Raw genomic sequence first — 23255 nt, 5'->3', positions numbered from 1 at the left:
CAAATAAATGTCTTCTATGGTATTTAAAAGCTAATTGTTGGAGCAAAAAGATGCAATATAGAAAATAGTTAAACAACTTTAAATAACATTTCTTTTTAATTTTTAGAATTCATGTTTATTACCTTGCCAAACTAAACAAAAAAATATTTATTAATATTTAATGTTGTGGAAAAACAAAAGGAAATAAATTTAATTAAATCCAACTATTGAAAGAAATTGAAAAAATAGAGTTAAAAAAATAGGAAAACACCAAGAATCATATATAGAACTTTTATCTCAAATCCAATTTACATAGCTACAATTACAAACTACTACCACCATTTTCTAAAAAAAAAAACCGCTAATATTCTAAAATTGGACGTGTAAGGGCTGATTTGAACAAATTATTTGTACAAGGGTTAGTCTGATAAAATCCACAAAGTAAAGGAAGTGAGAATGAAGGACAATCAGAATCGTTTGTCTTGACCTCTGTCTGGTGCTGGATCTGGGACAAATTGACAGGACAATATTTTCTGGTCAAAACTTTTTTGAAGTTTAAAAGAAAAGGGGAACAAAAATTGTCTTTTATATATTTGATTTTGATTCTTGCGTGCCTGCCAAACTCGTTCCGAATCAATCCGATAACTTATGAATCAAGTTTAATTTTAAATAAGTAGATGAGTTGATTTGGTTTAATTTAATTAACCATGATTTTATTAATTTAATTGGATTAATTTTAATAATTATTAATTTTTATCTAAAATATAATTGTTTTGTTATTTTTAATTTTTTTTATCTAACCAATATTATAATGCACCTTGACTCACCAACCCAGAAATTAGCTTGTACAAGGCCTTCGGCTGAGTCTATGTTCTTGGAGCTAGAATTCGAAGAGGTCTCACGTGGTGGTGTGTTTGAATGTATATTATTAATTGTTTTTTAAAGTGTTTTTTATTTTTAAATATATTAAAATAATATTTTTGTTATTTTTAAAAAATTATTTTTGATATCAGTATATTAAAATGATATAAAAATATTAACAATATATTAATTTAAAATAAATAAAAAATTTTAAAATTTTTAAAAACGGTTGCAAAAACACAATACGGAATACTAAATTGCTTTTGAGTTGTCAATTCTATACTAGTGGACTCACTTATGAAGGATAAAAAATAGTAAAATCAGGGTTATTTTGGAGACATCGGTTCATATAGATAACATGAGCTTATAAAATTACTTCATTGATAGATTTATCGAGTATAACTACTTAAATATAAAAAAATAATACTCAAATAAAAATAATATAATCATAAGTACTTCATTACAAAATAAAGATAAAGATAAATATAAAATAATATCATCATCGAGACATTTAAGAGGAAATTGACTGTCGCATAATATTTTAATAACAAAACTAAAAGAGTTACTAGATTGATTAAATTTGATGAATGCTAATACCCAAATAGAATAAAAAACAATATAAGTTTTAAAATAGAAAAAAAAATAAAGCACATATACTTCAAATATCATTATCTTTTTTTTTATAAAAGAAAAAACAATCATGTTAGGATATAAAGATTTTTATAATTAATATGATATTAACACGTACACCTATCACAAATTACCACGTCGTATAGTGAAAAATCACGAGCATCCTTACCATTATTCAATCAAAAAACAACTTTTGTTCAAGGTAAAATTCTGACTCAACAATTAATTGATCCTAAGTTAACTCCTGACAAATCATATAGCCATTCTTTTAGTCAATAATTGAAAACAAAAAAACTCTAAATAACAAGTAAGAGTTTAATAAAATTACTCGTATGCAGTTTTCCAAGTTTGATTTACACCACTAATGTATACACTAGTTTTTGTGGAGACGGGCTTCGCAAGAAAATTTCTTTTTTTAAAGCCTCTTGTTAAGTAGAGGTCTTGGACCGTTGCACAAATGGTCCTTAACTTAAGCTAGCTTTGCAATGTCGGTTCAATTGTTTGTCTAACCCCAGCCAGAAAGCAATTTGGTTAGCTAGACGAGAAAGGAGTCCGGTTTAACCAAAGGCTGTTAAGATGGATCATAGCTGACTATAAAAGGCTTGGTAAGTTTCGAAAGAACTGCTATCACTCATTCATTCTATAAGAAACGGGTGCATGAAAGAAAGCTTGCTATTAAAGGCTTACCAAGTTTCCTACATATTACATATAAGTTCCTTCAACTGATTTATATGAGTAAACGGAGATGTTGATGTGTTCACTCCATGTTCTGGGGTTGATCTAAAGCAACAGCTGGAGGTGCGGTAGTGGAAGGCATGCTACCTGATGTCCCATTTTCAGCAGGTGGGGGAACGCCCCATTTGCCGTCAGACTCAAGAGGCTCGAAAACTTGAACACTGCCATCTGTTAGGCCTATGGCAAACTGATTAGGTTCTTGGGGATGTGCAGCAATTGCTAGAGGATATACAGTAGAACTGCAGAAAATGAATGAGAGGTATATTAGATCACGCAACTAGGACATGCTAGAAGAGAATCTGCTCATATCCACTAATATCCAAACGCCACAAGCTGCATGTTGATATAAATGGTTGTAAAGTGTTGAACACAGTCCAGGAGGTTGTAAGTTGACTATGAAAAAATTCCAGCTATAGTTGTCATGCTAAACAAGAAGCAGTGGAAGCATAATTTATTGTGGAAGGAGATCATGAAATGAGATCAACAGAAAAATGATTCAGGTTAATTATGCAAGCTGTTAAAAAGACTCTCGAGTGAAGATTTTTGAGTGAAGATTTAACTATTTTTCACAAACACTTTGGTAAAGAAACAAGATCACTAGTACCTGACATCTGATGGAAGATAGGAATTGGGATTAATCTGGCATCTCACTTGAAGATTTGATGCACTAAATACACGCAGAGTTCCATCCAGGAAGCTAGCATAAACTAACTGGCTATCACAAGAGAATGTTGCATGCGAGATTGGTGCTGAAAACTCTCCAATGGTCCACTGAAAATTTAACACATAAGGTCAAATTTTGAAAAAAAATACAGAGTGATTCGTGTGTTTTATATTTTAATGCATGGTGTTTTTCACTTGAAAATGCAATAAATAATTTTTTCTGATTTTTTTTTTAATTTTTGACATCGGCATATCAAAATCATTGGAAATCACTAAAAGAAACATCAATTTAATGCATTTTCAAGCCAATCTCACTTTTGAAATGCAGTTTCAAAAGCAAAATCAAACTGTGTAGGGGAGAAGGGAACTGCTGAACCATGACTGTTCCCTTTGAAAACTACTAACTGGCATAACCATCATGTTGCCTATCAACCACAGGATATTACAGGTGGTCCTTTCAGTCCCTAAAAAAATTGAGATATAGCAAATCCACCAGTTCTGCTTGTGGTGGAACTTCAAGGCACCCTAAACAAACATTTTTTTTTCTTTTTTTTGTAGAACAATTACACTTGTATTTAAGCTGCTAGGACCTTATCAAAAACAATACGAAATGGGTAAAACGACTCTGGAGCGCTCTAACATAATACAGTCGAGATTAAAATACCTGTTTTAAGCATTCAAGTTTTGTTGTTTCATAAATGACAAGCTGAGTGTCATGTGCAACAAGCAAATGGACTTGATCTTGGTGAAACTGAACTTGGGTGTCTGACATTGCTGCAGGTGTCCTTCCAGCTGGAACCTGCAAGACACAATTTTTCTTCCTTTCCCACCTATCAATGCTCCACACGATAACCTGGAAAATGGTTAATGTATTCTCTAAGATACATATTGCAGATAGCACATTGAGGTGTTCCGACCCCACTATATTTTCTCAAATAGGATGTTGTCACCCTGTCTTGCAGCTGGGAAAAGATGAAATATATCTCTTTCCAGCAAGCAAAAGCCCAGCAAAAACAGGTAATACAGATTCTAAGGAAGTTAACATGCCAGGAAACAATTACGAGAGCACGTAGAATTGTTAGCGTAGACATGGTATAAGAGATGAAATACCAACCTGAGAATCTGCGCCAGAGGAAACAAGTGTATTCAGCACACTAGAGAAGGCAAGACCAGTGATTCTCTTAGAGTGACCCTTAAGCTTGCTCTTGACCTACAGCAAGAAAGAAAATGATCAAATCCTAGTTTCTTTTTTCCCATTGGAATTCACAGGAACTTACTATCAACTAACATCTTATTGTACCTCATCCACACGAACATTATATATGTGTACTGTGGAATCGTCCATTCCCACTGCAACAATATTGTTATCTTGAGGATGGAACGCAAGATACGTCGCTGCAGGTGGCGGAGGCATGAATGCTGTCATAGTCTGCAGTTGCCAATAAATTTTGTAAATAGCAGCCCAAAGGAGGTCGCTTTTCAAAACAGCACGAAAAAAAATTCAAGACCATTTTTCCTTGTGCAAAAGAATAATTAGAAAAAAGGGTAAAAAGTGGAATTACTATCTCATTTCAAAAAATACCTTGAATGTCATTGTGTTGAACAAGGAAATTTTCCCCCCCGAGGCAGACATGATATAGGAATCATTCTTCGACAGAGCAAAACATGGCACAGCCTCTTCTGGTCTAGCATCCATGAGATCATTGGTCATTAATATGCCAGATGCTTGTTGCACCAATTGAGGGGTAGCCTTGGTTGTTGCCTGGACCAGGAAACAAATATGTTGCTAAGGAACTGAAATCAAATTTTTAAAAGATGAACAAATTTTTTGTGTATTGGGAACCGACTTTCATCTTAGACAGTTAAACATTCAGAAGGAATACAGGAATCTTATACCTTCCCACTCGAATTCAGGTCATTTCGAGGCCACTTCCAAAGTAGATGAATTGCATTTAATGCAAGTGCCAAGATGGCAGTGCCTGAATTTGTGTAGACCAACCTCGCGATCTGCAGTTGATAGAAGAAAACCCAATAAGAACCTTTTTTTCTCTGAAAGTTTAATGGCAATGAACCGTTTTTATATGTTTTAGAAAAAAGTTTAAAGCTATGAATTCAAAACTTCCTGCTAGACATGCACACATGCATAACACAATTGTACATATTCTCCTGTGCTCCATCACTAAATGACAGCAACATGGGGAAGTTATCAAAAGATAGAATGCAGGCACAAAACTTATATGATGTAGAGATATGTTAACAAAGACGGTATCTGATATGTCTCTGGGTGCATTGTTCTTGTTTGATACAGCCTACTGAATTTTAAAAAGTTTCTCATATCCAATTTGAAGACTTAGAATTTCTCCTGTTGTCAAGGCCAAGCTACATGTAAACACAAATTGGGTCAAAAGAATACAAGCCAAGTGGCACAGTCATACCTTATCTGTTTTAACACGAGCTGAGAGTCTCAGCGAATGAAGCTTGGAAGGATCATTAATCTCAGTGAGCTTCCATATCTTTGGTGGGTGTGCTTCTTCAGGCACCCTTGGTTTTACACCTTCTGAGTTTCTGGTGTCACCATTCTAGCAATTGCACCCGTTGATTTAGTTTGTGAGTCCAGCCAAGAAATGAAAGTGAGAGAAAATTACTGACCTTTATCAGTGCCTCAGATGCAATTCCAAGTCTCGAGGCAACCAGAGAATGGCCTTCAAAGGTGCGCATCAAACAGAGACCATCAACTGTTGCCAAGATTTTGATTCTATTATCATTTGCGGAAACAGCCAATAGGTTGCCCGCTTTATTGAATCGAATACGTGGACTTGTCTTCAGTCAAAGAAATAAGAATACAAAACCCAGTTAAGCCATAGTATGTTTGCACAAAGACATGCAGTTGACTGTGGTTTAAGCATGAACTTACTGGCAGGCCTCCCTCCGCATCAATGGTTGTCAAAAGAGAAGGGTTATCCATATCCCAGAATTTGATTGAGTAGTCATCACCAACAGCCAAGAACCTATTCTTGGTAGTATCGAATTGAACAACACCCAAGGAACGCTTTTGAAATCCTTGGTAGGTTCTCTTAATAGTACCTTCATTTTCATTCCATTCCACCATGTGTGACTCCCCATCTTGACTGGTCCCGCATGAAAATAGCCTAAATGTGTTGTGGAGAGAATGAATTTTCAGTTGTCCTTAAAATTGAAGTTTTAAGTGGGATTCCAGTTGTAATAACCTACCTTTTCCCATCAGCACTATATGCCATTGTGGAGCATGATCGACCAGGAGCATCATAATCAACCCTAGATCCCATCACGCCATGCAACCATGCCTTTATTTTCCCATCCAGTGATGTTGAAAAGACAAACTGGGGCATAAACAATTGAAAAAATTAGCAAACTGTGTGAAAAGCCAGGGGAAGCAAAAAAAAAAATGACATATATCAGCAGAAAACGAGTGTCCAATTGGACTTCTTACATGAACAGTTTCCCTGGAATGGGGACAGATCGAATGAACAGGAGCTTCATGACCTTCAAACGTATACAATTTGGCACCAGTGGCCACTTCCCACACCTAAAATTTAAAAATATTAGTATATACAGTAAGAGCTCTGAGTAAAAATGTCATTAACAATCTCATAACAAGCTAACCTTGATGGTCTTGTCATCACCACAAGTGATAACAGATTGCTTGTTGGGGTTGCAAAATGCTAGATCATTTACACTTCCAACATGAGCATCAATCTGGTAAACACGGATAAATTATTTCTCCAAAAACAATATAACAAAGTTGTAAATAAGGTAAACACAAACATAACCTACCTCTATATGATGCCGAATATCATGTCCACCATAACAAGTGTATAACTGCACCATATGCTTAGAATACGCAACCCCTGTTTAGTTGAAGAATAACAGACTTTAATCATGAAAAATCAAGTCATAAGAAACTGTTTGATCCTGCATTTTTTAATCTTACCAAATAAAGAACCATCAGGACTCCATAATACACGTTTAACTGAGACAGATGCGTCTTTGACTAAGGATGCCTGAATTTGACCAAGATCAATATGGAATTAAGACACTCTGATGACAGAATTACAATCTTGCCAAATGATAAATTAGTTAGAAAGGAGCATACCTTCAATACCATTGAAATTGCTCCAATATCCCATACCTGAAAACTTTTAGAGACCAACTTCTCCCTAGAACTAACGTCCCACAAACTAATGTCTCCAATAGCAGTCCCAACTGAAAAGACACCATATAAATATAAGTAATATGCAGTTATTGGGAAAAAAATAATAAAGCTACCATAAACTATAGAGTCAGAAAACCTGAACTAACCCAGAAGTAGAGTCTGTCGAAGAGGATGGAAGTCCATGCTTGTGGGAGCCGAGCCTTGATTTAATGTACATGCCACATTCCTGGGCAACTCTTCGGTTATGTTAAAGGCCAGGCCATGATGATTTTGACCAGAATTATTTCCTGTCAACATTACCTGCTGGAAAAATTCCACACAAATTATGTAGTTTTGACGGGAAACCAGCTATTAAAACTGTGTTTGTGTAGTTAGAGTTCAAACAACTTACCCTGTCCAAAGCCCCAGAAAATCTTGGCCTTGACACATCAGAATCGCCAGGACCTTTTGGCATTGCAGCTATACCTGACACTTTAATGATGTTAATGACAAAATCTTACAACCATTCCAACCCACCCCCCTCAAAAAAAAAAAAAACCACACACGCACACCCCAAGCATGTACCTGAATGAATTAAATAGGAAACAATACCCACTCAGGAATTCTAAAAAAAATATGTGCACATTATCACCTGGATTTGGGCTGATGAAATTTAGTCCAACTCCAGGAACTACTGGATGAGTTACAGTTGTGGGATTGGATATCCATGCTGTTAAGGGTGTTTGAACTGGTGCCGGTGCCGGAGCCGGTGCTGGTTGGAATGACTGGTAGATAAAAAATAATCAAGCAACGTAAGAAAATTCTGGTCAAAGACGGCAAGAAATGATTGAAAACAAAAGCAATCTAGTCACGTACCCCATTTGCAACTATTGGGAGAAAACCTTCAGACTTTGGTGCAGAAGCTATGAGGTGATTGTTTGCTGCTAGTTGGGGATACGCATGATTAGCATTTCTACAACTGTGATCGTAAAAGAGGGTTCTTATATCAGGGTTTTGCCCTGGATTACCACAAAGCGAATGCTGCCAATTCAAGCTGTCATATTGCAAACCAAAGATCAGTTTATTCTCTACAGCAAACAAGGGTGCTAGAAATTACAAAGAATAAGATTGCGGCAACTGTATTCATTGAACAGAAGAATAAAAACCAAGGAAGTGACATCTTAAAAGCCACATATCAAAAGAAAAGAATAGGGACAGAGCAACCATTAAAGACAGAAGAAAATCTCTCTATCATTTTATTAAAATCCTACTGACCTTTGGTTGATAAGCATTCGTAATCTTGAATTTTTTATGTTAGGATACTGCAATTTGTCACGGAAAAGGGGATTTGACTCAATAAGCTTCTTGAGCTCAATCAACATTATTGCTCTTGCTGACTTTGTATCTCTATAATTGGAGAGCTGGTCATTTTCCCTGCATAGTCGTCCAATTACAACTCAGTCAACTAAAATTGAAAAATCTTAATGCATCTTGTTCAAGCATACATACCTAAAATTATCCAATGTGAGCAGCTGGGTAATTTCTTTAAACAAGTCTTCATTAAAAGAGGCAAAAACTTTCAGATCCTTCATGAGGATATCTACAGCCTTGGTCCGATCAAGCCTATCAATTCAAAATATTTAAGAGCAGCAAACACAATAAAAATGTGAACCACGAGACAGACTCAATAACGAACTGCCTGAAGTAGATAATGAAAACTACACACAGAAGATTCACAATCTTACTTATCCAACGCCTCGAGGTACTTTTGCTTGCGAATTTCAAAAAATATCTTCATCGAATAACGATTATCATCCACTTTGGTAAACCCAGATAGATACTTCTCAACCTCATCCCAGTTGCCACCCAGCACAAGCTCCTCAAAGTACTTTGCATTGAAGAACAACCCCGATTCTTGCTCGAGCCTAATTAAAAATGAAACAAATCCAATTAATGTTAAACAAAAAAATTCATAAACTTTACCAAAAACTAGGTATTGACAAGAATTTTTTACTTGTGAACAGTTTCTTTAAACTTTTCTTCATCAAGAAACTGCAAAATCAAAAAGATGAGGTCTCTACTAAGCGAAGACGTCATTACAGCAGCCAGTTCTTATCTACACAACCACCAAAAACCAATCAATATAAAAAACAACATATATTACACAATCAAATTGAATTATACGAATAAAATGACAAAAAGAAAGAAGAAACAGAGAGAGAAGCAAGAAAATGGCCTCATTTTCAGCCCAAAAAGAAGTTCTCAACATTTACAACCAAACAAATAGAATTTATCAGAATTTAATTGAAACAAGGGCTTACATGGAATACAAAATTAAGAAAAAAACCAGAAAAAATTGAAGTTACCAAGCACAACAACCTCAATAACATGAAAGAGCAACACAGAATTGCAAGTTTTTCAAGTAAAAATGAATTCTGAAAATTGGAGAAAATTAGGGTTTTCACATGTTTGAAACAGTAAAGTAGCTTTAACCCAGTAAAATTAAAGATGCCCTAAAGTAGACTAAAGAGTTTAAGCCAAAAAAAAGACGAAACAAAAGGGAATCATTTACTATACTATTAAAGGTAAAAACACAGCATAAGCTCACCTTTGAAACAGTCTTAAGAACAGGGAACTAAAGGAAACAGAGCAGTTTAGCTCTCTAAATCAAACTCACCCCCTCTCTCTATCTCTGGGCTCTGTTTCCTAGAAGATGCTGCTTCATTGGTTTTTGAGGTGACTAAAGCAAAAGTGAAATATATATGCTACTGGCGGTATTCTCGAGGTATAAGTACACGAGATTATCAGAAATTGTGAATGATAAGTTATTGTACTTATATAAGTTACAAAAGCGGGCACCACCCGAGAAACCTCAGCCGACAAATGTCTTCACTTTGTCAAAAGAAGACAGTGACGGCTGAGGTGAGTGGGTATCTGTCCTTGCCAGCTTTTTTAAGCAAGTGAATTACACTCTCTCGAGGGAATTGCTTTTTCTTTTTTTATCATTTGCCCAATTTAGAGACTGTTTATTTTTGTTAATTGTGATTAATGACGTTAATGATTTTAGATTTAAAATCTGTTTGGGTTTGTGAAAATGATTGTGAAAATGATAACGATTTAAAGTATTTTTTTATTAAAAATATATTAAATTATTTTTTTTATTTTTTAAAATTATTTTTTATATCAATATATCAAAACGATCTGAAAATATAAAAAAAATCATTTTAAGCAAAAATAAATTTAAAATTTTTTAGAACATGGTGCAAAATTATTTTAAAAAACTTTTTTAAAAAATCAAATTAATTTCTTTGTTTGTTTAGTTATTTTAATGTGCTGGTGTAAAAAAATAAATTTTAAAAAATAATAAATATATTATTTTAATATATTTTCAAACAAAAATCATTTTAAATAAACAACTGCATTTATAATTACAAACGAGCTCTAAACTACTCGTTGAAAAGCATTGCTTTATATGTTTTTCAACCCAAAAAATATAAGCAAAAGCTTCAACAAACAGAAATATAATGCGAGGGGTGGGGAATATTTATGGTTGGTGAATTGGAGTTGTATTTTTTTCTATTATTTAGAAAATTTGGAGATTGTTTGTTGGTGTTCATTAATAATATGCTTATAAAAGTCAACAAGCATGGGAAGCTTTTTGGAATAGAGAATAGAATTGCCTTAGGTTTGTCTTGTTAAAAATATTTTGTTACCGTTTGTCAAGAATTATTGATACTATGAATGATTTACCAGTTGGAGTGGCACCTACCAACATTTACTATAATTTGCTATATAAGATGAGAATTCTTTCAAACCAAATCTAGACAAATTAGTGTGCACTCAACTTTTTCTTCTTTTTTTTTAAAAAAAGAATTTACTTGTGATATGAACTCCAATTACTATTTAAATTAAGCTGTGATTTATTTAAATATTTAAATCTTTTTAGTGGGTATAAATTTACATTTTAAAATACATATGAGGTAAAATTTTAAAACTCATAAGAAAAATAAAATGGCAAGTGCACAATCTTTTCTATAACATTTTTTGAAAAATCCTTCGACCAAATCCCAAGTTAACAAGGTAGGATAATTTCATTGTAAGTACTCATAGATTTTTTAATCTTAACACGGATAGAAGCATCTTTAGAATACTGAAGAACAAGACTCTCTTTTATAGCAATAATTTATCCTTAATATATAAAAAAAACAACGATTTATCCTTGATATTCATTAAAGAATAAATTATTTTTAACTCGTGTTTTAAACAAGTAGTCCGCATTAGAATTGATTTATTCGCTAGACACCATATTTTTTTATGAAATCATCTAGAATTTTACATTAAATGGTAATATAAAGATTTAACTTAATTCACTATTTAGATAAAATCTTTAAAGTTATAGAAAGGGTTTAAACTCTATTTGAATGGGAAAAATAAAGTTAGAGTTGCATTTTAAAAGCGTTTTTAAAAAAATATTTTTTTTTTTTTTTTTTGCTTTAATTTTTTTGTGTTTTTAGGTTATTTTGATGTACTAATATAAAAAATAATTTTTTAAAAACAATAATAAAATATTATTTTAATATATTTTTAAATTAAAAATATTTTAAAAAATAACTATAATTACATTCTCAAACATCCTCTTAAAACAACACGCACGCATCAAACACCACCTTCTCACATGAATTCTACGCTTGAAGAGGTAAAAATCAGGAAACTACATTCAACTCTTACGTAGACTTTTACACCATCACTGGTGTATCAAAATAAATAAATAAATAAAATATATGTAAAAAATTACTAAATAATCATTTATCACGTCAAGTACATATATAAACTAAAACATACGTTAACAATTAACAACAAAATATCAAAGACGAAGCACCACACATCACTATTCATTAAAATAATGATTTGTTTTCTTCCTTTAGTTTTTTTTTTCAAATTATATTTTTGTTTTTAATTATATTTTTATTTTATTTTTTGATATTAGATTATTAGAGGATTGAGGATTGGTATATATCTCTATTTTATGATATATACTATAAGTTTCACAGATTAACTCGGTTGGCTAGTTTTTTTTTCTAATTGATTTCTTTTTTAATTTTATCCTTTAACATCATGTTACTTAGGAATTAGATTTCATAATTTGTTTTGGTTTACTTTTTATGAGATTATTCATATCTCGTGACTCGGGTTATGAGTTTGGTGAGTTAACTCGAATTATTTTTTGTGTCTTTTTTTAATTGATCTTTCAATTTTAATTTCATCATTCAACATTAAGTTTATTGAGGATCAGACTTTATAATTTTTTTAATTTATTTTTTATGAGGTTGTCACAGTCTTATAACCCAGACCACAAGTTTGACAAGTCAACTCTGTTGACTTGAGTGTTTTTCCCCTCAATTTTATCATTTAACATTGGATTGATTGAGAATTAGATTTTGTTATTTATTCTAGCTTGCTTTCTAAGAGTTTATTCTCGTATAATGACGCGGGTCACGGGTAGAAGATTAACTCGAGTTAAGTCTAGTCATTTTTCTGTGTTATTTTTTTAATCATCTTTTTTCAATTCCATTTTCTAGCATTGTGTTAATTGAGAATTATGATTCATCATTTATTTTAATTTTTTTTATTGGGGGTTAACCCGGGTTGACTCGGGTCTTTTTTTGTATTTTTTTATCATTATTTTTTCAATTTCATCTTTAAACATTGGGTTGATTGAAAATTAGACTTTATAATTTGTTTTAATTTGCTCTCTAAGAGGTTATCATAGTCTCACAACTCAGCTTGCGAAATAACATTTTAATTCAGGTTGAACCAACTTGATTCAATATGTTATTGCTTTAATATTTATAAAAAAATATCATCTGGATATTTATTTCGAGTCAAGCTATTTCTTTACTAGTCGTTTGAATTATCTTAGGATCCTCCAAGTCAATCAGGTTATATTAAAAAATTTTCCACGGAAATTAAAATATTTTTCTACTATAAAAAATATTAATAATGTCCAAACATTTTTCATGTTAAAGTTTTTTTTATGTGACCCAGTTAGGGCAATGATATAATACTTTTAACTATTTCAGTAAACACAAACTCTCAACAACATATTTAATCAAATAGTGCTATCATTAGCCTTCGAACCAAACAAACACTTATCTAAAAAAGAAAGGGATTGGAGTACTTTACATAAAAATGAAACTCGGGCTTGGTTAATGATTCTATTTAATATATTTTAAATTTAGCGAGTTGATTAAAACGATGTTATTCAAAAAAAATTAAAACTAAAATAACCATGTTTTATTTATATTTTTTAAAAAATTAAACTATATTTTAACTAGTTGACCGAAGTAAATTGGAAGATAATTTTTCTCGAACAGGCTAGTCAAGTCCGGATCTACCTGTTTTTCCGAATTTAATAACACAGGCACTGTAACATGAATGTGTGACGTGTTGTCACGCGCTCCAGGGTGCATCAGAGATGGAGAGCATGGAACACTTTGGTCAGTGCATGAATGTCTCTATCTGACGTAACGACAAGTTAAATAAAAGCCATTTTGCGGTCCAGACCCTCCTTTGATGGCTGATGTAACGACTCATTACTCCTGTCTGTCCGCTAAATGGTTGCTTCACTCACAGTCTAAGGTGCAGAACTTTCCTGCCTTTTGTTCGCTCACGACGTGTCAGCTTCTCACAATGGCAGCGGATTCATCTTGTCTTGTTTAAAAATCCAGTTTTTTTTTTTAAAAAAAAACAATAAATAAAAAAACATGAATTTTCCAAGAAAAATTTAAAAAGAGTAACCGGAAAGGTTGGTGCTTATTAAAAAAACTTGAAACGATGTATTTTTATAAAAAACTATGACATGATCATACAATAATTATCTTAATTAATAAAATATTATAAAATGAAATGATTATCCCATTTTTTAATAAAAATAATAATTTAAAGAACGTATTTAATCTTCTTGATTTTGATTCTGAAATTAGATTTACATTTCCTTATCAAATTAAATGATAATTCACTTGTTTCATCTCTTAATTCTTTCCAATTTATTTTATCATCAGATGCATATTTTGTACACTATTAAATATATTCATAATCAAACAAATCAGGTAAGGAATATTGAATTACTATCTTTTATATCTATATCTATATCTATCTATCTATATATATATATATATATATATATATATATATATATATATATATTATTCATAATCCTAATAATTGGCCCTAACTATTTGTTGAACTTATCATGTGATCATCATGTAGTTATATTGCATGAATAAATAAAAAATAGTAATGATACTTTAAAATATGAGGATATTGAAATAAGGGGATTGCAATTGGCCGAGTCATAGAAAATCTTTGATATCCAAATGACTAAAAAACCACTCTCCTCCAGTGCTTACGGAGATATTTTATTTTTTTTCATTAATCCAGATTAAAACACGCGTAATCCCTTGTTAAAAAAAGGAAGGCCACTCGTCTCTGAATAATCTCTCCCATCTTTATCAAGCAGTTCTTTGTCACACAACTTTTCAATATATCTCCCATCTCATCCTTTATTTCTTCGTGTGTGTGTGTGTATATATATTCTAATTTCTATTTCCTCATATATTCCACGTGTAACCTTTGATTGTCGATGATGTAAGAATAATTAAGGAATAACAGGGGGGCATGTGAGACGCTAGGAAGGAACTCCAAGGAATTTTCAAGGGTAACTTTGGACGAGTAAACATGATGAGCTGCAACCCATGTATGAGATATTTAAGCAATGAGGGCTCCACATGTAATCAACGTCGGGAGAGTGATAGATGATGCGATTAGGCACATCTACTTGTTGATTTGATTGTGGTAAAAATCAATATGATTCTTGAATTTGTTAGAAGAAATCTCAGTTCCAAGCGTAATTTTAAAACTTGATGCGGTGATAGATCCAGTATAATGATCAGTTCATGAATCAAGGATATAATTAAAATTTTTTTAAAAAAACAAACGAGGAAAAAAAATTATTTTAAAGAATAGTATTTTTTATAAGGAGAGGTATACTAAATTCAATCTATAATAAATCTAATATTGAAAGATATAATTGAAATTGAAAAAAAAAAACGGATTGAAAAAATTTCAAAGGAGGAAAAAAAAACAATTCTAGTGAATAGTATGAAATTGATAAAAAAAAATTCAATTAAAAAAAACATAAAAAACAACTCGAGTCAACCTAAGTTAACCAACCAAATCTATGACCTGAGTAATGAGATAAAGATAACCTTATCGAAATCAAGCCGAAATAAATTATGAAACTTAATTTTTAATCAACCTAATATTTAAAAATAAATTCAAGAAAATAGTTAATAAGAAAAAGATAAAAAACACTAAAGTCAATCAATCAAACTCGCGGTTTAATAATGAGATTGTATAATCTGATAAAAAGTAAATTGAAAAAAAATTATGAAACTTAAGTTTCAATAAATATAATGTTAAAGGGTGTAATTAAAATTAAAAATAAAACATAGATTAAAAAAAACAAAGAATAAAAAATACTATTCAAATGAATAGTATTAGGTAAGGAAATATATAGTAAAAACCGTTTCTCTTTTAGTTTTTTTTCTTTTTTTGTTAATTAATGTGCGTGTGTAAGCTGGCTCCATCTTAAAGAAGCTAAAGTTGTGGTAGGTGCTATCCAGATTATTTTTTTTTCAACGAGAAATCCACTAGGTTTTAGATGCAATTTTCTTCTTTTTTTTTTTTTTTAAAGAAAGCAAGACTGGACCTCATAAAAGATATGTCCATTGTTTGATGACGCTCTTTCATTTCTTAATCATTTAAATCATAGCAGAGCTAAATGAAGATTATCCTCTCCAAGAACCATTGCCTTTTAGTCAACTAATGAGATTTTTTTTATATAATTTAAAAGTTGAGTGCTAAAAAAAATGCAATTAAAAACAGATGGTGTTTTTATTGGTGTTGTGCTTGACCAGTTTTTTTTCTGGAAGAGGGACTCTTCTTTTGAGATTCCTTAACACATTTGGCATGCATGTTATTCTTTTCTTCTTTTCAGATACCTATGGTTTAGCTCATATCATTGCTTAGTTTTCCCTAAAGTTATTAAATGGTTCATCGTGAGCTCATTTCAAATCATGTTTTTTTTTTAAATATTTTTTTATTGTTTTAATATGCTGATATAAAAAATAGAAAATTTTTTTTGATGTATTTTCGATCAAAAAATACTTTAAAAAATAATCGCTACCATACTCCCAAACACCACTAAAATATAGTTCGATAGATCAAACTGATAGCCAATCCACCTGGCTCCTTGCCCAAATCAAATCTCAAATTAAATTTAATAACAATTAAATTTAATGTGACTCGATTGGCTAACCAGTTAACTTGTGATTGGATAGACCAGAACAAAATCTAGTTTGACTCCTTTTCTTTTCAAAATAAAATTATTTTGGATAAACTCCAGTCAATCCACCTAGCTAGTAACCTAAGTTTTTGGCCGGGTAAAAATTTAATAACCATGTTTTTTCTATTTCCTTTCTTTTGCGAAAAAAAATAGAAAACAAAAGGTAGCCAGAAGCTCGACTCTTGCCCTTCAAAATATTATTACCTGTCATGTGGTATAACTTTCACAATTAAGAATCATCAATAAATTTGGATCTTAATGTGAAAAAAGGGAAGAAAAAGAAATAGACCAATTATTTTAGCAAAATTACAAATGATAATAATTTCAATTCCAACAAGAGAATTACTTGTGGCATTCAATTTTATAGACTATGTCTTTCTAATTTTACTAAAGTTTTATTGATGATCATGAATTCAATTTATTATTGAATTTTCAAATTTAATATATATCATTGAAATCAAAATTATTAAAACTCGGCTTAAATTTATCATGTTAATTTGAATTAATTCTAGTTAAATTAAAATTGTATTATTTTTTAAAAATAAGTTAAAATAATATTATTTTAATTTTTTTAAATTAAATCAAGTTTTCAACTGGATTATGTCAAATTAATTTTTATAAATTTAATTTAAAATAAAATATAAATAAAATATTAAAATATTAAATTGACCCACCTAACCGGGCCGTTTAATAACTCCCAGGCACACTAATAAATTTTGGAGAATTTCCTCCCCATTCCTTTTGGCTTCATATTCTTCATTTTGCCCCATTTCCCCCTTCAATATGTCTTTGACTTTCAATGAAACGTAAAATTGTACAGAACAAGCTGAATAGACGTTTGAACTAATCTGACAATTAGTTAAGAATGTGAAAAATAAATAAGAAGTAATAAAATAAATCCCTAGGAGTTGACTTCATGCTCATGTAACTTCTCATCTTCCTATTTATTTTTATATTTTAAAAGTATTTTTTTAAAAAAATATTTTTTTATTTTTTTAAAATTAATAATTTTTTGATATTTTTAAATTATTTTGATGTACTAATATCAAAAATAATTTTTAAAAAATAAAAAATATTATTTTAATATATTTTCAAGTGAAAAATCTTAACTATATTCATTAAATACGCATGATTGAAAATTCTTATTTTCATGCTTGATTTCAAGTCTGTGTGTAAGTTAATCTTCTTATATAATCTTAACACACATTTCTGAGTTGGATTTGAAATTTTATATTATTTAATACCTTATTTATTTCAACTCTTGTTGACGGTTGAAAATGGTATCTGTACTCTGGGCTAGTTTATCGGCCCACATTAGGGTTGTAAGGCCTAGGATTGAAGTGGAGAATTGTGGGCTTGGGCCACATTCTTTTTCTTTTTTGAAGAGTAAATTTTGCTCTCCCAGCAACACTCCTTTTCTTTTCTCCATCTCCATTTTTTTTTGTCTTGAAATGAAAAAATAAATAAATTTAATTGTCTCCCTCTTCAATTCTTTTTTAATCTTGGTACCGAATACCATCTAAAATTTGCTACCTCGAGAGTCTAAGTACTACCGTTAGGGTCTTAATCTTCAAATATCACGTAATAATACATGAAATTATCTTATTATTTTGCTTTTGCATTAGAAGATGGAGTAACACAGATCCTATTTCAAGATTTAATTAAAAAAACACAGATTTTTTTGGTTTTTAATGAACATATAATGGATCTATAATTCGTCCAATTCAAATACTTGAAGAATTATGGATACAAATCCTTTTTAAAAAGCTATTACAAAAAGAAACCAACTATACCCTAAAACTCTAATTAAAACCTTTAAGCAATTTGATTGAATATATGTTTGGTATTGTAATGTATGATTTATTTTAAAAATATTTTTTTGATTAAAAATGTATTAAAATAATAAAAAATATCTAAAAATTAATTTAATATTTTTTTTGGTGAAAACTAATTTGAAAAATATATTGAAACACAAAAATAAACATTCACTAATTAGTGAGTTTAATCCTTGAATTTTAAGAGAAGATTTAAAAAAAATTAATTATTTGAACACACCATTTCAAGCATATATGGATAATATGATTAGTGTTCTTGCATCGCGTTCCTCAAAAATTTAAAAAATAAATTTAGTTTAAAATTATTTTTTTATGTATTTTAAATCATTTTGAAACGCTGATTTCAAAAATAATTTTTAAAAAATAATAATAAAAAATATCATTTTGATGCATTTCAGCATGAAAAGCACTTTAAAAAACAACCGCAACCACACTTCGAAACATGCCCTTCATTAAACAAGGATTGAAGAACCTCTTTATTGTGTTATTTTTTTAAAAGAGAAAACTCTAAACCTATGTGCATGCATATGCTCATTACAAATACGAGTATCCATTGCTTGGATCGTGAAAAATGTAAATCAAATCCAAATGAAAGTTCTATACATGTCAAGTGGATATTGTATTTATCATTCGTTGATAATGTTGAGACAAATCTTCTATGGCATACAAAGTCTTGGCTCTTGTGTATTAAATCGAGTAGATTTCTGGCAATTTTAGTCGGGCCGTGCAAGATCTCAATCGGTAAATAAGATTTTTATCTTGACACAACAATTTAAGTTGCCCTAACTCTGCAGATTCTCTTACCATCCACGGCTAAGCCTGGTTAGCTGTTAAATCTTATTACATTTATGCCTTGAGAGTTAAGACAGCCAAAAATGTGTTCTAGATGACATGGAAGACAGAAGCCGCGTGGACCCACTGCACGTGGAGAGAGGAGTTGTCACACGTAACAGTGATAGGATAGATTCTCTCCACGCTCCAGAGTGAGTTGTTGGCACACGCTCCAAAGCGGGAATTGAGGAGTGAGTGAGGACTGAGGAGGGTGTTTGTTGATTCTCTCTTAGTTTTTTTTTTCCCCATTGTTGTTTCCATAATTTATTTTTGTGATTCCCTTTGAAAAATACCAAAGAAAAAGAAAAATATCTAATTCCAAATTTATTGAAAATAGTGTGTTTTACATCAATTTAAAATCCATGGTTCATTTAATGGATTCCATTTTATGTTTTTAAAATCTTGACAAGAACTTTCATAAATCAGAAAATAAAAAAAATTAATGGTGGAAGAATTACTAATTGGAACATGGATAGCATGAAAAAAATGAGTACGGCTAGTGAGAATTATAAAAACAATAATAATACTATTTAAGCACTTAAATAGGACAAAACTTGATAAAAACAAGGTATTACTTGAATAAATTTTAACACATAAATAAAATTATGTAATTAACACAAAAACATAGATTAAATAAATGATTTTATTCAAATTTTAGGAGTGAAAATCCACACAAATTAGTGAACTCTATGAATAAGATCCATGCTCATGTTTTTTAAAGAATTTTTTCTTCAAAAAATAAAAAATCATATAAATATAAATTAAACTTTGACATAGTATCCTTGGATTTAGTCACGTGTTGAGTTCAAGTAGACGTGAGTCCGATGAGCTACCAAACTCAACATTTTTGGATTTAGCTATGTGTTGAGTCCAAAAGGACATTGAGTTCAGCCAAATACCGAGCTCAAACGAACATGAGTTCAACGAGCTACTAGATCAAATGTCTTTAGGTTTAGCCACATGTTAAGCTTAAGTGATCGTGGGTTTGACGAGTTACTAAATTTAACATTCTCGGGTTCGGCCATATGCTGAGCCGAAACAAGTATGGGTCTGACGAGCTGTCAAACCAAATACCCTTAAACTTAACTGTGCACTAAAGCCATTTAGGCATGGGTTTGATGACTTTCTCGATCTATCGACCTTGAGTTTAGCTGCATGCCAAGCCTAATTGGGTATGGATTTTGCTCACTGCTATACCTATTGATTGTGGGTTTGGTGGTGTGCCAAGCGTAAAGAGTTAAATGTTTGGAGATCATTATAGGCTTCATGTTGAGCCACAAGCTTTATTTGTTTATGCTTACGACTTTTAATATAAAATGTTAATATTATGGATATTCAACTTCCAACACCTCTAGGTGTATAAAAAATCTCTCAATAACCCAACATATTTCCATTTTATTAATATTGTGTAAAAGATATTTGTCCTTCATTAATATTACGTTAAATATATTTATCTTTCATTAATGTTATCAGGAGAAAATGATCTTTTAGCCCTCCACTTTAGTAAAACAACAATGTTCAAAAGTTATAAATACCTCCTAAACCATAAAGAATTTATAACACTCTCTATTCTCTACAAAAATACCTTTTTAATTCCGGAACATTTACCATATCAAAACTAAGAATAAATACTTTTGTTCTTAAAAATAATGTTTATTCTTTTAGTTATTGTAACCATGCTGATTTTATCACTCGATGGTCCTCGAATCCCACTAAAAACGATTATTTTGCTAATTATAAATTTTATACAACAAGTTACAAGTTTCATAAATCATGAAAAATATAGTATTTTACTAAAACATCGGATTAACCCACGATGCAACCACTAGAAAATCTATTCATAAGTACTTTGAATTTGTTAATATTATCACATCCTAATAATTAAGATTTGAGATTTATATTAAAAGATTTTAGTTCCAAACTTTAAAAGAACATGAAAAAAATTCTAAATAAAACATCGAGTTCCACACGTAACTAGAACGATAATTATCCCCACGCAACCCAAGATTCATACATCCAACCAAACAAAAAGAAAATCAATTACTATAGCTTTACACGTGAAATTAAAATGACATTGGCCTTTCAATCACGGATCTATGTATTTTAATATAGTGAAGGCCTGTGAAACCCATGGTTGCCAGACGTTCCGTCCAAACGAACCAGAGAGAAAGCCCTCTAATAGTTTTGACAAAAGAGAGAGTGTTGCTCAAACGCCATGGATATGGTCGAGGACTTTCCTTTTTCAAATGCCAACCTTTATGTCAATCTTTCGAGGCGCAGGTGTACATGCCAAACCCTAAGGTTTTATTTGGACAGTGACTACTTGAATATAAGGCAGGTAGCTTATCTCCACCAACCAACATGGGCACAGACCACTAATATTATAAATGGATGCTTCTCGAAGACATTTTTCCACACAGAAATTCTAACATCTAGTGCTATACTTTCAAGGTTCTTGCTTGCTCTCTCTTTCTTCAGTGAGCCTTCAGAGAGTTTTCTGGCTCTCTTTTTTGTTGCCATCCCATCATCCCTGTTTTTTGGGTAGGATTCTTTGTCCTATGAATGATTCTCTTGTTTGGACGATAATTTTTTTGCATATAATATTAGAGATTTTGTTGAATATCATATACACACATACAGCACAACAGTTTGGATTAATTTTTATTTGTTCTGGATATAATTTGATTTGATTTTGAACCCGTATACTAATACTCAATTTTAATTGGTCTGATTTATTTATTTACTTTTGTTAGATCTTCCCCTTCTATCATGTCTTTTGGTGCAAGTTTAACCATGAGTCCTGTCCATAAAGATCTTCTGTCAACGATCCTACAGTTCCTTAAGTATGAGAATCTCCAAGACACTGCTCATGCGTAGGTTTTTCTTTCCTTTCTATTCCACCCACAATAAATAAATAAATAAATAAAATGAAAAATTATTACACAGACTGGACTCGGATTTCTCTTTTTTATATATATTTTTTCTAATATTACTATTATTTTTCATTGATTATGTGTAGTCTTGAGCGCGAGACAGGAATTTTCTTTGATGCTAAGCATTTTGAGATAATGGTGCTTGGAGGAAAATTCGACGAAGCTGAGAAGTATCTATCTGGTTTTACTAATATGCATGATAACTTGGATTCTACCAAGATCTTTTTTGAACTAAGGAAACAAAAGTTTCTCGAAGCATTAGACAGGTATTAAAACTCTTGATTTTATGTCAAATTGAGAAATACAAATTAATGACACTCACAACTGATGATATTATTGACTTATATGTAATACAGATATAGAATAATAAACCAAGGTTATTAAACTCGACTTAGTTAAAGACTCGATCAAAGATTGAATAAATTAATAAATATTGATTCGAGTAAATTAAAATTATATCGTAAGTTGACTTAATTTTTGTTATGTTAATTGAATCATATCATATTAATTTTCACTTAGATTTTTTAAAACTTTACCTTGACTATGATCTGTATTGACCAATGAGACCCGGCCGAGTATAATAATATTATTGTAAGCCATGTGTTGTTTTCCTAATCGTTTAGCTTATTTAAATTTGATTAAGCCATTCATGTAAATAACTATAGACGATTACATGTGTGACAGGAAAGACCGTCCTAAGGCCCTTGATGTTCTCACGAAGGAATTGCAAGATTTCTCAAGGTATAATGAAAGATTGTTCAGAGATGCTACCTTACTGCTGACAATGGATGATTTTAGGTGCGAATTCTACACTATTATATGTGACTTATAATCTATATGTTTATGAACAATGCTAATTTGCTAAGAATATAATATTTAATTTACCAAAAAGTTTTAGAAAATGATTTCCGGAAAAATATTCTTAATTATAGCGTTATCTTATGTTTACTACACTGATAAAAGTTTAATTGTTCTTGACTGGTTTTTTATGTAGGAAACATGGAACACTTCGCAGCTATGGAGATCCAAAGATTGAAAGGATTCACGTGATGAATGCACTTAAGACATTTATTTCAGATAATCCAGCATTCAAAGGCAAAATGGATCCTCCTACCAGCAGAAATGCATCCTTGCTTCGTCTCCTTGTGCGTGGAGATCTTGACGGGAGCACTTCAATGACTAGGGACGTCACCTTCTCCGGGAGGTCTTAG

At 31.2% G+C, this 23255-nt stretch overlaps 2 protein-coding genes across 5 annotated transcripts; one reads left to right on the top strand and one right to left on the bottom strand.

Annotated features, from left to right (window-relative positions):
- Positions 1–2124: 2124 nt before the first annotated feature.
- Positions 2125–9790, bottom strand: LOC133689944 (topless-related protein 1-like). Of its 4 annotated transcripts, none has more exons than XM_062110058.1 (25): positions 9648–9790; positions 9054–9155; positions 8785–8964; positions 8549–8662; positions 8315–8473; positions 7916–8093; positions 7692–7824; positions 7452–7531; positions 7207–7363; positions 7001–7110; positions 6839–6908; positions 6682–6755; positions 6511–6603; positions 6338–6433; positions 6100–6227; positions 5783–6017; positions 5518–5688; positions 5304–5447; positions 4765–4875; positions 4451–4630; positions 4169–4297; positions 3983–4078; positions 3533–3721; positions 2810–2976; positions 2125–2444 (listed from the first exon to the last, which is right to left on the bottom strand). In XM_062110058.1, exons 2-25 carry the CDS (start codon positions 9134–9136, stop codon positions 2228–2230), a joined length of 3294 nt encoding a protein of 1097 aa, XP_061966042.1. In that variant the 5' UTR covers positions 9137–9155; positions 9648–9790; the 3' UTR covers positions 2125–2227. The 4 variants fall into 4 exon arrangements, with proteins under 4 accessions (XP_061966042.1, XP_061966045.1, XP_061966043.1 ...); XM_062110061.1 differs by having other exon boundaries at positions 7037–7110; XM_062110059.1 differs by having other exon boundaries at positions 7452–7525.
- A 12114-nt stretch (positions 9791–21904) lies between these two features.
- LOC133688241 (protein TOPLESS-like) lies at positions 21905–23255 on the top strand. The gene is made up of 4 exons (XM_062107666.1): positions 21905–21984; positions 22131–22310; positions 22729–22785; positions 23039–23255. Exons 1-4 carry the CDS (start codon positions 21905–21907, stop codon positions 23253–23255), a joined length of 534 nt encoding a protein of 177 aa, XP_061963650.1.

Source organism: Populus nigra, chromosome 3 (assembly GCF_951802175.1).
Source record: "Populus nigra chromosome 3, ddPopNigr1.1, whole genome shotgun sequence".
In the NCBI taxonomy this organism is placed as follows: Eukaryota; Viridiplantae; Streptophyta; class Magnoliopsida; order Malpighiales; family Salicaceae; genus Populus; species Populus nigra.
This window is presented reverse-complemented; position numbering and strand designations above follow the sequence as displayed.